A 14,134-nucleotide genomic window follows, 5' to 3' on the forward strand; every position below is an offset into this window, starting at 1 on the left:
TACACCGGCAATCTACAGCCCCAACTGATCTGCGATTGTTACCATATACCGGCAATCTACAGCCCCAACTGATCTGCGATTGTTACCATACACCAGCAATCTACAGCCCCAACTGATCTGCGATTGTTACCATACACCAGCAATCTACAGCCCCTACTGATCTGCGATTGTTACCATACACCAGCAATCTAGAGCCCCAGCTGATCTGCGATTGTTACCATACACCAGCAATCTACAGCCCCAGCTGATCTGCGATTGTTACCATACACCGGCAATCTACAGCCCCAGCTGATCTGCGATTGTTACCATACACCGGCAACCTACAGCCCCTACTGATCTGCGATTGTTACCATACACCAGCAATCTACAGCCCCAACTGATCTGCGATTGTTACCATACACCGGCAATCTACAGCCCCTACTGATCTGCGATTGTTACCATACACAAGCAATCTACAGCCCCAACTGATCTGCGATTGTTACCATACACCAGCAATCTACAGCCCCAACTGATCTGCGATTGTTACCATATACCGGCAATCTACAGCCCCTACTGATCTGCGATTGTTACCATACACCAGCAATCTACAGCCCCTACTGATCTGCGATTGTTACCATACACCAGCAATCTACAGCCCCAACTGATCTGCGATTGTTACTATACACCAGCGATCTACAGCCCCAACTGATCTGCGATTGTTACCTTACACCAGCAATCTACAGCCCCTACTGATCTGCAATTGTTACCATACACCGGCAATCTACAGCCCCCGATATTTTGTCTGAATCAGGATGTAGTTATGAGACCACCGGTCACATGACCTCCCCCTACATCCTCACAATCCCGACGGGCGGCATGCCGACCAACAGGGACTATTCCCATTCGTAGGTATCCATAACTCCCATAGAGTGGAAATAGAACCCACGGCGATCGCAGGTCGCCACCGAGCCCACAAGGGGCTTGTGCACTCGCTGCCAGGCATTCCGCTGCCGGGATCACGACGGAGAGATGCTGACCCCGCCGATCATGCAATACACACCCGTCTGAATCTGTGAACCCCATACATTGCGGATTTATTTACACAATCATCTGTAACACTCCAGATTGCCCCAATGGATTGCTGATGTGTGGAAGGAGGGGAGGAGGAACAGTATCCGGCATGGAAATAGGGAGCAATAAGAATACAAGGAAACCAATAGGAAAGAAAGATAATAACATGGGAGGGGGGGGAGGGGGGGCTGTTAGTAAGAGAAGGAGGAAATAAAGTGGAAAAGAAGGGGGTGAAACATAATGAATTTTGTGTCCGGCCTCGTAGTACGACAGCCAAGCACCAAGCGTCACTGAAGTTGTTGGGGTGGCCATTAGCAGCATTGAGAATGTGATACAGGGTCTGGGATTGGTTTAGATCAGTGGTTCTCTCACCCGGTCCTCAGAGCCTCGCACAGTTCATGTTTTCCAGGTCACCTGTGGATCTGTGAAATGTGACAGTTGCTCACACACATGTGGACAGCTGGGTGACATGGAAAACCTGTACTGTGTGGGGCCCTGAGGACAGAGTCTGAGAACCAGTGGTTTAGATCAGTGGTTCTCACACCCGGTCCTCAGAGCCTCGCACAGTTCATGTTTTCCAGGTCACCTGAGGATCTGTGAAATGTGACAGTTGCTCACACACATGTGGCCAGCTGGGTGACATGGAAAACCTGTACTGTGTGGGGTCCTGAGGACAGAGTCTGAGAACCAGTGGTTTAGATAAAAGAAAGTATTACAAGCAGAAAAGCAGAAGCTGAGATTTTGGATTTGAGGTTTTCTTAAGCTGTAAGCCACAATCATCAAAATGATAACAAATAAAGGCTGAAATATCTCAGTTTGCGTGTATATATTATTTTCATCTTTTAAGTTAAATTACTGAAATAAATTAACTTTTGCACGACATTCTAATTTTCTGAGTTTCACTTGTATATGTTCCTTGCTCTTGGTGCTTATAAACTAAAAGTGAATAGAGACCAACCTTCTGTATATTCCTTTGTGCCATCCAACGGGTCAACCCAGACGACCAGCTGAAACACAGCACACACATCTCAGTAAGTGTTCATTGTCTGTATACAACGGCAGCAGTCTTGCTGTCTTGAGATATATATATATATATATATATATATATATATATATACACACACACACACACACACACACACACACACACACACACACACACACACACACCTATAAATCACCACCACATTATACATGCATCACCCCTGCCGCAGAGAATTTACAGACAGTGGAGCCTGTTATCAAAAATAGATTTTCACCAGACTTAGGGATTACCCCTGCCATCGCCAGGCAACCATCACAGCGCGTGGCAGCTTCTCAGTGCATGTGTAAGGAGAGGGTGGAACCTATACCTCCGTATCAGGATGGCAATAGCAGAGGTGGTACACGGGAAAAGGCTTTATTATTCATATAAAGCATTTTCTCTAATAAAACTATATATATATATATATATATATATATATATATATATATATATATATATATATATGTGTTGTAACGCTGTAAGGGTACAAGGTGCCGTTTCCTGGGATAAATGGCAGCCTGCAGCAGCTGAGGAACCACACAAGTCCAGTGTCTGGTACAACTGGCCCCGGACAGTTTTATTATACAGAAAATAAAACAAACACCAAAAGAAAATACCTTGCCCGTCCGGCACTAACTAAACACAAGATGTTCCTAACTATCACTAAACAAAAACACAGAGTTCTCCAGCAAACACTGTATAGCTCACTTGTATCAGGAAGCATGTTTCTCTCACAGAGATCCTGCAGTCTTCCCAGGCAGTCTGCACACCCTAATCAGGCCAGCAGCTCTATAACACTCTTACACAGCTGAAAGCCTGATTAGCCTTCTGTGAGGCCAAAGACCCGAACTGGGCCCAGTGTCTGGAACTCGCCTTATCTCTCTTTCAGGGCCCTTATCCAGCTTTTCCAACAACCTGAAAAGGTTCTAACAAAACAAAACAAAACATATTCCTAGAAGTTTTCATTTTTCTAATACATGTAAGACAAGAACCTGGGACAAACATACCTGCCCTCAAACACTATCCCAGTGTTCTTGTCACTATATATATATATATATATATATATATATATATATATATATATACACACACACACACACACACACACACTTTAAAAAATAAATAAATAAGAATTTACTCACCGGTAATTCTATTTCTCGTAGTCCGTAGTGGATGTTGGGAACTCCGTAAGGACCATGGGGAATAGACGGGCTCCGCAGGAGACTGGGCACTCTTAAAAGAAAGATTAGGTACTATATCTGGTGTGCACTGACTCCTCCCTCTATGCCCCTCCTCCAGACCTCAGTTAGGGAAACTGTGCCCGGAAGAGCTGACATTACCAGGAAAGGATTTGGAATCCAGGGTAAGACTCATACCAGCCACACCAATCACACCGTACAACTCGTGATAACCATACCCAGTTAACAGTATGAACAACAACTGAGCCTCAGTAACAGATGACTCATAACAATAACCCTTTAGTTAAGCAATAACTATATACATGTATTGCAGAGAGTCCGCACTTGGGACGGGCGCCCAGCATCCACTACGGACTACGAGAAATAGAATTACCGGTGAGTAAATTCTTATTTTCTCTGACGTCCTAGTGGATGCTGGGAACTCCGTAAGGACCATGGGGATTATACCAAAGCTCCCAAACGGGCGGGAGAGTGCGGATGATTCTGCAGCACTGAATGAGCAAAGGCAAGGTCCTCCTCAGCCAGGGTATCAAACTTGTAGAACTTAGCAAATGTGTTTGAACCCGACCAAGTAGCAGCTCGGCAAAGCTGTAAAGCCGAGACCCCTCGGGCAGCCGCCCAAGAAGAGCCCACCTTCCTTGTGGAATGGGCTTTTACTGATTTAGGATGCGGCAATCCTGCCGCAGAATGAGCTTGCTGAATCGTGCTACAGATCCAGCGCGCAATAGTTTGCTTTGAAGCAGGAGCACCCAGCTTGTTGGGCGCATGCAGGATAAACAGCGAGTCAGTTTTCCTGACTCCAGCCGTCCTGGCTATATATATTTTCAAAGCCCTGACTACATCTAGTAACTTGGAGTCCTCCAAGTCCCTAGTAGCCGCAGGCACCACAATAGTTTGGTTCAAATGAAACGCTGATACCACCTTAGGGAGAAATTGGGGACGAGTCCTCAATTCTGCCCTGTCCATATGGAAGATCAGATAAGGGCTTTCACACGACAAAGCCGCCAATTCTGACACACGTCTAGCCGAAGCTAAGGCCAATAACATGACCACTTTCCACGTGAGATATTTTAGCTCCACGGTCTTAAGTGGCTCAAACCAGTGGGATTTCAGGAAATCCAACACAAAGTTAAGATCCCAAGGTGCCACTGGAGGCACAAAAGGGGGCTGAATATGCAGCACTCCCTTAACAAACGTCTGAACTTCAGGCAGTGAAGCCAGTTCTTTTTGAAAGAAAATAGACAGGGCCGAAATCTGGACCTTTATGGATCCTAATTTTAGGCCCATAGTCACACCTGACTGTAGGAAGTGCAGGAATCGACCCAGCTGGAATTCTTCTGTAGGGGCCTTCCTGTCCTCACACCAAGCAACATATTTTCGCCATATACGGTGATAATGTTGTGCTGTCACGTCTTTCCTAGCCTTTATCAGCGTAGGAATCACTTCATCCGGAATGCCCTTTTCCGTTAGGATCCGGCGTTCAACCGCCATGCCGTCAAATGCAGCCGCGGTAAGTCTTGGAACAGACAGGGCCCCTGTGATCACTGCTCTTACCTCATTATCTAAATTCAGCCCATGGGGTTTTAGGGTTTTTAATGTGAACATCCACTTTAACTCTTCTTTGTTTATTTTCTTTGTGAAGTCCCCCCCTCGCCAGTTCTGTTTTACCATTTTGATACCTATCAATTTCATCCCTTCTGGGTTCTGTCCATGTTTCTCTCTGAAGTGGTTAGAGAGGCTATGGGTTTCTAAACCCTTCTTTATGTTCCGTATATGCTCCGATATCCTAGTTTTAAGTGGTCTCACTGTTCTCCCGGAGAAGACCGCTGGCGGAGGGGGAAAAAAGACAGAACAGAAGCGAGCAGGTAAGGGATTCTGTAGGAGAGGAGAAGGCAAAGCGGATAGCCCTATTAGGTCTAGAAGCATTCCCCTTCTCTCTCTCCCAGACAAATAACCGATCCCCTGTTGTCTAGAGAACCGCGGTGCGCTCACCAGAGCGACATCGGGGCAGATCAGGACACAAAGGAGATACGGTTTGTCCGGAGTCCTTATTACCTCGAGCACTAACTCTGTCCCACTCCCCGCACTGCCAGTGGTCACTTAGGTGTACCCCACGCCTCAGCTCTTGGATTCCATCATTAAGAGGACTTTCAAATTATCAACATTTTCATTATATTGGCTCTGGACTATCCACATATCAATCTAGGACATTATTCCACTACCTAGGTGGGACGCCACCTATAGGAGTGGAGCATTAGCACACCCATCTGAGGGTGTCATTTTTACAATTTAAGGTTACTGCCTTATCCAAAGCAGTAAAAAAAAAAAAAAAAAATTCCCATCCCCTTCCCAGTTCCCCCCCCCTCTCTGCATACAGCAGATGAAGACCTTATCACTGCAGAAAATAAAACACGCATTTTTTCTAATATATACTGTTTATTGTGATTGATTATATATTGCCAGCATCACATTACAAAACATCATTTATTCATAGTGCAGCAATTACCAGTCACTAACCATACACTTTTAGCAGGCGCACTTGTGAAACTTCTTGTACTGATGCAACCATAACTTAACCCTTATTGAAGCAATAACTATATACAAGTATTGCAGAAGAAGTCCGCACTTGGGACGGGCGCCCAGCATCCACTACGGACTACGAGAAATAGATTTACCGGTAAGTAAAATCTTATTTTCTCTAACGTCCTAGTGGATGCTGGGGACTCCGTAAGGACCATGGGGATTATACCAAAGCTCCCAAACTGGCGGGAGAGTGCGGATAACTCTGCAGCACCGATTGAGCAAACACAAGGTCCTCCTCAGCCAGGGTATCAAACTTGTAGAACTTTGCAAAAGTGTTTGAACCTGACCAAGTAGCCGCTCGGCAAAGTTGTAATGCCGAGACCCCTCGGGCAGCCGCCCAAGAAGAGCCCACCTTCCTTGTGGAATGGGCCTTAACTGATTTTGGCAGCGGCAATCCAGCCGCAGAATGAGCCTGCTGAATCGTGTTACAGATCCAGCGAGCAATAGTTTGCTTTGAAGCAGGAGCACCCAGCTTGTTGGGTGCATACAGGATAAACAAAGACTCTGTTTCCCTGACCCTAGCCGTCCTGGCTACATAAACCTTCAAAGCCCTGACCACATCAAGTAACTCGGAATCCTCCAAGTCAGTAGTAGCCACAGGCACCACAATAGGTTGGTTTATATGAAAGGATGAAACCACTTTCGGCAGAAATTGTGGACGGGTCCGCAATTCTGCTCTATCCGCATGGAAAACCAGATAGGGGCTTTTATGTGACAAAGCCGCCAATTCTGACACACGCCTAGCCAAAGCCAAGGCTAATAGCATGACCACCTTCCACGTGAGATATTTCAATTCCACCGTTTTGAGTGGTTCAAACCAGTGGGATTTCAGGAAACTCAACACCACGTTAAGATCCCAAGGTGCCACTGGAGGCACAAAAGGAGGTTGAATATGCAGCGCTCCCTTTACAAACGTCTGAACTTCAGGTAGAGAAGCCAACTCTTTTTGAAAGAAAATGGATAGGGACGAAATCTGTACCTTAATGGAACCCAATTTGAGGCACAAATTCACTCCGGACTGTAGGAAGTGAAGGAAACGGCCTAGCTGGAATTCCTCCGTAGGGGCATTCCTGGCCTCACACCAAGCAACATATTTATGCCATATACGGTGATAATGTTGAGCTGTCATGTCCTTCCTAGCCTTTATCAGCGTAGGAATGACCTCATCCGGAATGCCTTTCTCTGCTAGGATCCGGCGTTCAACCGCCATGCCGTCAAACGCAGCCGCGGTAAGTCTTGGAACAGACAGGGCCCCTGTTGCAACAAGTCCTGTCTTAGAGGAAGAGGCCACGGGTCCTCTGTGAGCATTTCTTGCAGATCTGGATACCAAGTCCTTCGTGGCCAATCTGGAACAATGAGTATTGTTCTCACTCCTCTTTTTCTTATTATCCTCAGCCCCTTGGGTATGAGAGGAAGAGGAGGAAACACATATAACGACTGGAACACCCACGGTGTCACCAGGGCGTCTACAACTATCGCCTGACGGTCTCTTGACCTGGCGCAATACCGCTGTAGCTTTTTGTTGAGGCGGGATGCCATCATGTCCACCTGTGGCAGTTCCCACCGACTTGTAATCTGTGCGAAGACTTCCTGATGAAGTCCCCACTCTCCCGGGTGGAGGTCGTGTCTGCTGAGGAAGTCTGCTTCCCAATTGTCCGCTTAAATATGCATTTTCTTGGCGGGGGCTCATACATATATATAGTGCCCAACTGTATATATGTGTACTTTTGCCAAAAAGAGGTTCCAAATGCGCCCTGCGCCCTTACAATGACCGGAGTATGTGAGGTGTGTGGGAGCAATGGCGCACAGCTGCAGTGCTGTGCGTTACCTCAGTGAAGATCACGGAGTCTTCTGCCGCCTGTGAAGTCTTCTTTGCTTCTCATACTCACTCGGCTTCTGTCTTCCGGCTCTGCGAGGGGGACGGCGGCGCGGCTCTGGGATCGGATGGCGAGGGTGAGATCCTGCGTACGATCCCTCTGGAGCTAATGGTGTCCAGTAGCCTAAGAAACAGGACCTAACTTCAGTGAGTAGGGCTGCTTCTCTCCCCTCTGTCCCACGATGCAGGGAGTCTGTTGCCAGCAGAGCTCCCTGAAAATAAAAAACCTAACAAAATACTTTCTATCAGCGAACTCAGGAGAGCTCACTGAAAAGCACCCAGCTCGTCTGGGCACAGTATCAAACTGAGGTCTGGAGGAGGGGCATAGAGGGAGGAGCCAGTGCACACCAGAACCTAAATTCTTTCTTAAAGTGCCCATGTCTCCTGCGGAGCCCGTCTATCCCCATGGTCCTTACGGAGTCCCCAGCATCCACTAGGACGTTAGAGAAAAATGTTTTATATTTTATTTTTAATGACTTCACCCGATAACCGGACACATGCTCCATGCGCGGTACACACGTGTGACCTGGCAGTGCCGGATCACACATGCTCATGAGGGACCCTGACTGGCAGCTATGCTTTAGCTCTGTGCTTCCTGCTGCCTTCCAGGCTCCACACACCACCTCTATACCCCAGCGTTCTCCAGTGCCCCCCAGTGGATGTAGAAGAAATCTGTCATTTTAGGGCTCTATGATAAATAGGCTCTACCATACAAGCATTTATCAGTAGCCCATAATCTACTAGGACTAGGGAGGTGAGGGTAACTGCAGCCATTGCAGGCATGGGGAGAACATACAAACTCTACACAGACAGTGCAGATTCTGAAATAGAATTGGAACAGGGTAACGTTATTAGTGTATGATGTATAATAACTAGTAAACCTGTGATACTGTAGCCGTTGTGACAATGCCAGCTTTGTCCTGTAGGTTCTAGACGTACACGTTTATAGGACAGCAGGTTTACGATCAATAAAGAATAAAAGCTATTTATGTATCCTTTTCTCCCCATTTATTAGCAGAAAATTATATATAATCATGGGGTCTATGTACTACGCCTTAGAGAGAGATAAAGTAGCAGCCAATCAGCTCCTGTCATGTTACAGGCTGTGATTGATAAATAACAGCAGGGGTGAATTTCCCATTAGGCAGGAGAGGCACACGCCTAGGGGCAGCACTTGTTGCATTGTATTGTACTGTACCATGTGCAATCTAGAATGGAGTGTAAATGGGTGGGACCGGCACATATGGGATCCAGTCAGTTTACCTCCAATCAAAATCCCGACGTTCAAAATCCTGACACCAATTGACCGATGGTCAAAATCCCGACAAGGTCAAAATCCCGACATGTAAAATGCCGACAGGTCAAAATACCGACATGAGTTTTTCATGATTTTTTTCATTGAAACCGACTTGTTCATACTTTACCATCCCAGTGGACCTGGAAGGGGAATATAACAGTGTGCCGAGCGTAGCGAGCCATGCGAGGGGACGCGGTACACTTTATATGGTGTCCATGTTGACTTATGTCGACATACACACAAAAAACAACAAGAAAACGTGTGTCGGTATTTTGACCTGTCGGCATTTTACATGTCGGTATTTTGACCTTGTCGGTATTTTAAATGTCGGTATTTTGTCCATGTCGGGATTTTGACCATCGGTCAATTGGTGTCGGGATTTTGAATGGAGGTATTTCATACCGATCCCGCACATATACAAGGCAGGCAAAGGGGGGAAGAGGGGTTGCTAGGAGCACTCTCACCCCTAAATCTGCCCGTGATGAAAGGAGCTGGTTGGTTGGTACTTTATCTCTATTCACTTTATTTCTCTCCATTGCTTAGTAAATAGAGCCCTACGTCTCGACATCTAACCTGATAAGAATGCTTATTTCACTACTGAAAAGGCAAAGTCACTGATTTATTATCCATACATAGGTAAATACGAAGCTTCCACATACTATGCTCTGGACTTTGTCACACAGTGTCGGGTAAACAAAGGACAATGGGGGTCATTCAGAGTTGTTAGCAATCCAAAAAAGTTAGCAATTGGGCAAAACCATGTGCAGTGCAGGTGGGGCAGATGTAACATGTGCAGAGAGAGTTAGATTTGGGTGGGGTGTGATCAAACTGAAATCTAAAGTGCAGTGTAAAAATAAAGCAGCCAGTATTTACCCTGCACAGAAACAATATAACCCACCCAAATCCAACTCTCTCTGCACATGTTACATTTGCCCCCCTGCAATGCAGCACGGTTTTGCCCAGTTGCTGACTTTTTGGGGGGTTTGCTAACAGCTCTGAATCCCCTCAATATCTTACAACAACAGGCATCTTGGTAGTTTTATAGCAGATTACAGTGGAAATGCATGGAGCCTTAAATATAGATTACTCCAATGTAAGAAGTCACTTAGCTTATAGGATTCCAGACACTACAGAGAACATTCAGGTATAATGTAGCCGAGTACAAGCTATTGTCTTCTGTTATCAGCACGGTGTGGCTGCGCCCGTTACAGGCATTGCACTGGACGAGCGATTATTACCTCTTCCTCTTTAATGCTGCTGTACTGTGACGGGAAAGATGACTGCAGTATTTCTTCTGACTGTCCGCTTTCTATCAGTCCTTCTTCAACGTCTTCAGCGGGCAGATCCTGCGAGAGAGGAAGACCAGTCAGGGGCAGAACTATGTCTGATGGGTTACAACCATTTTATCGGCCAGGACTTTCCTACGGGGTAACCATCGTAAACAGTACGTAAAGCCGGCGCCCGGGATCCCCACGTTCATAATACAGACGCCGGGATCCTGATGTACGAAATCCCAACAGGAAACATCTCCTCTTTAGTAAATTTACCCCAAAGTCAGAGGGATATCAGGTGGATGATGTGCCCTAACTGCCTGCACAGGAAAAACATATGTCTGCTGCTACTCCCCCATGCACACTTGCAGCTACTCTAATCTGTAAAACTTGCAGCCGTTGTTTTCTCTTATGCCACTTACAGTCAGGTCCATAAATATTGGGACATGGACACAATTCTCATATTTTGGGCTCTATACACCATCACAATGGATTTGAAATGAAACAAACAAGATGTGCTCTAACTGCAGACTTTCCGCTTTGAGGGTATTTACATCCCAATCAGGTGAACGGTGTAGGAATTACAACGGTTTTATATGTGCCTCCAACTTTTTAAGGGACCAACAGTAATGGGACAAACTAAACAATCCTAAATCAAACTTTCACTTTTTAATACTTTGCTGCAGATCCTTTGCAGACAATTACAGCCTGAAGTCTGGAACGCATAGACATCACCAGACGCTGGTTCCATCCCTGGTGATGCTCTGCCAGGCCTCTACTGCAAATGTCTTCAGTTCCTGCTTGTTCCTGGGGCATTTTCCCTTCAGTTTTGTCTTCATCAAGTGAAATGCATGCTCAATCAGATTCAGGTCAGGTGATTGACTTGGCCATTGGATAACATTCCACTTATTTGCCTTAAAAAACTCTTTGGTTGCTTTCGCAGTATGCTTCGGGTCATTGTCCATCTGCACTGTGAAGCGCCGTCCAATGAGTTCTGAAACATTTGACTGAATATGAACAGATAATATTGTCGAAACAATTCAGAATTCATCCTGCTGCTTTTGTCAGCTGTCACATTATCAATATATACAAGGGAACCAGTTCCATTGGCAGCCATACATGCCCACGCCATGACACTACCACCACCATGCTTCACTGATGAGGTGGTATGTTTTGGATCATGAGCAGTTCCTTTCCTTCTCCATACTCTTCTCTTCCCATCACTCTGGTACAAGCCAAGTTGATCTTTGTCTCATCTGTCCATAGGATGTTGTTCCAGAACTGTAAAGGCTTTTTTAGATGTTGTTTGGCAAACTCTAATCTGGTCTTCCAGTTTTTGTGGCTCACCAATGGTTTACATCTTGTGGTGAACCCTCTATATTCACTCTTGTGAAGTCTTCTCTTGATTGTTGACATTGACACATATACACCTACCTCCTGGAGAGTGTTCTTGATCTGGACAACTGTTGTGAAAAGTTTTTCTTCACCAGGGAAATAATTCTTCTGTCATTCACCACAGTTGTTTTCCGTGGTCCTCCGGGTCTTTTGGTGTTGCTGAGATGTCCGGTGTGTTTTTTCTTTTTAAGAATTTACCAAACAGTTGATTTGGCCACACCTAATGTTTTTGCTATCTCTCTGATGGGTTTGGTTTGATTTTTCAGCCTAATGATGGCTTGCTTCACTGATAGTGACAGCTCTTTGGATCTCATATTGAGAGTCGACAGCAACAGATTCCAAATGCAAATGTCACACCTGGAATCTACTCCAGACCTTTTACCTGCTTAATTGATGATGAAATAACGAGGGAATAGCCCACTCCTGTCCATGAAATAGCTTTTGAGTAGATTGTCCCATTACTTTTGGTCCCTTAAAAAGTTGGAGGCACATATAGAAACCATTGTAATTCCTACACCGTTCACCTGATTTGGACGTAAATACCCTCAAATTAAAGCGGAAAGTCTGCAGTTAGAGCACATCTTGTTTGTTTAATTTAAAATCCATTGTGGTGGTGTATAGAGCCCAAAATATGAGAATTGTGTCCATGTCCCAATATTTATGGACTTGACTGTATGTATAGCCCACTGCTGCACCGGCACACCCTCAGTGAGCTTCCGCTATGTGATATGTCCCCGGTACACCGTTACACATCTGCATAGCCCACTGCTGCATTGGCACACCCTCAGTGAGCTTCACCTATGTGATATGTCCCGATACACCGTTACACCTCTGTATAGCCCACTGCTGCACCGGCACATCCTCAGTGAGCTTCCTCTATGTGATATGTCCCCGGTACACTGTTACACCTCTGTATAGACCACTGCTGCATCGGCACACCCTCAGTGAGCTTCCTCCTATGTGATATGTCCCGGTACACCGTTACACCTCTGAATAGCACACTGCTGCTCCGACACACCCTCAGTGAGCTTCCCCTATGTGATATGTCCCCGGTACACTGTTACACCTCTGTATAGCACACTGCTGCATCGGCACACCCTCAGTGAGCTTCCCCTATGTGAGATGTCCCCGGTACACCGTTACACCTCTGTATAGCCCACTGCTGCCCGGACACACCCTCAGTGAGCTTCCTCCTATGTGAGATGTCCCCGGTACACCGTTACACCTCTGTATAGCGAACTGCTGCACCGGCACACCCTCAGTGAGCTTCCCCTAGGTGATATGTCCCGGTACACCGTTACACCTCTGTATAGACCACTGCTGCATCGGCACACCCTCAGTGAGCTTCCTCCTATGTGAGATGTCCCCGGTACACCGTTACACCTCTGTATAGCCCACTGCTGCCCGGACACACCCTCAGTGAGCTTCCTCCTATGTGAGATGTCCCCGGTACACCGTTACACCTCTGTATAGCGAACTGCTGCACCGGCACACCCTCAGTGAGCTTCCCCTAGGTGATATGTCCCGATACACCGTTACACCTCTGTATAGCGCACTGCTGCATCGACACACCCTCAGTGAGCCTCCGCTATGTGACATGTCCCGATACACCGTTACACCTCTGTATAGCGCACTGCTGCCCTGGCACACCCTCAGTGAGCTTCCGCTATGTGAGATGTCCCCGGTACACTGTTACACCTCTGTATAGCGCACTGCTGCCCTGGCACACCCTCAGTGAGCTTCTGCTATGTGAGATGTCCCCGGTACACTGTTACACCTCTGTATAGCGCACTGCTGCCCTGGCACACCCTCAGTGAGCTTCCGCTATGTGAGATGTCCCCGGTACACCGTTACACCTCTGTATAGCCCACTGCTACACCGGCACACCTTCAGTGAGCTTCCCCTATGTGAGATGTCCCCGGTACAGCTCTCCACATCAGTGCCATGTCAGCTGCCAGCACTAGCCAGCAATAGTAACCAAACTATACAGGCATTATGTGGAGATTGGACCCAGTGAAGGGAAATGACCATACAGCAGCTGACACCCCAGTCCTGCAGACGACTTTACCTCTTCTCCTATGATGGTTATCAAAGGGAACTTCCGTGCTAAAGACCAGCATATACTCTGCTGCACCAGGCGGTCAGCCGCAGTCTGCAGGTCATTGGCTCCAGTCTGGAACACAGAGATTTTACAGAAATGTCACCACTGACCCCGAGAGATCGGAAACAGCACTCTACACAATACAAAGTACACACTTACCTTTTCCACTATACCCAGGTCTCCGGCACTCTACACAATACAAAGTACACACTTACCTTTTCCACTATACCCAGGTCTCCGGCACTCTACACAATACAAAGTACACACTTACCTTTTCCACTATACCCAGGTCTCCGGCACTCTACACAATACAAAGTACACACTTACCTTTTCCACTA

The 14,134-nt window shown here is 46.6% G+C and overlaps 1 protein-coding gene across 4 annotated transcripts in view; it reads right to left on the minus strand.

Annotated features, from left to right (window-relative positions):
• Positions 1–14,134, minus strand: part of BPNT1 (3'(2'), 5'-bisphosphate nucleotidase 1) — a 148,059-nt gene that overhangs the window by 58,454 nt on the left and 75,471 nt on the right. For all 4 annotated transcript variants that reach the window (XM_063919134.1, XM_063919135.1, XM_063919136.1 and 1 more), the window contains 3 exons: positions 13,764–13,868; positions 10,268–10,375; positions 2,009–2,057 (listed from right to left, as the gene is read on the minus strand). In XM_063919134.1, the coding sequence (XP_063775204.1) occupies positions 2,009–2,057; positions 10,268–10,375; positions 13,764–13,868 (262 nt within the window). The remainder of the gene's footprint in view (positions 1–2,008; positions 2,058–10,267; positions 10,376–13,763; positions 13,869–14,134) is intronic.

Source organism: Pseudophryne corroboree, chromosome 4, assembly GCF_028390025.1.
Source record: "Pseudophryne corroboree isolate aPseCor3 chromosome 4, aPseCor3.hap2, whole genome shotgun sequence".
NCBI classification, from domain to species: Eukaryota; Metazoa; Chordata; class Amphibia; order Anura; family Myobatrachidae; genus Pseudophryne; species Pseudophryne corroboree.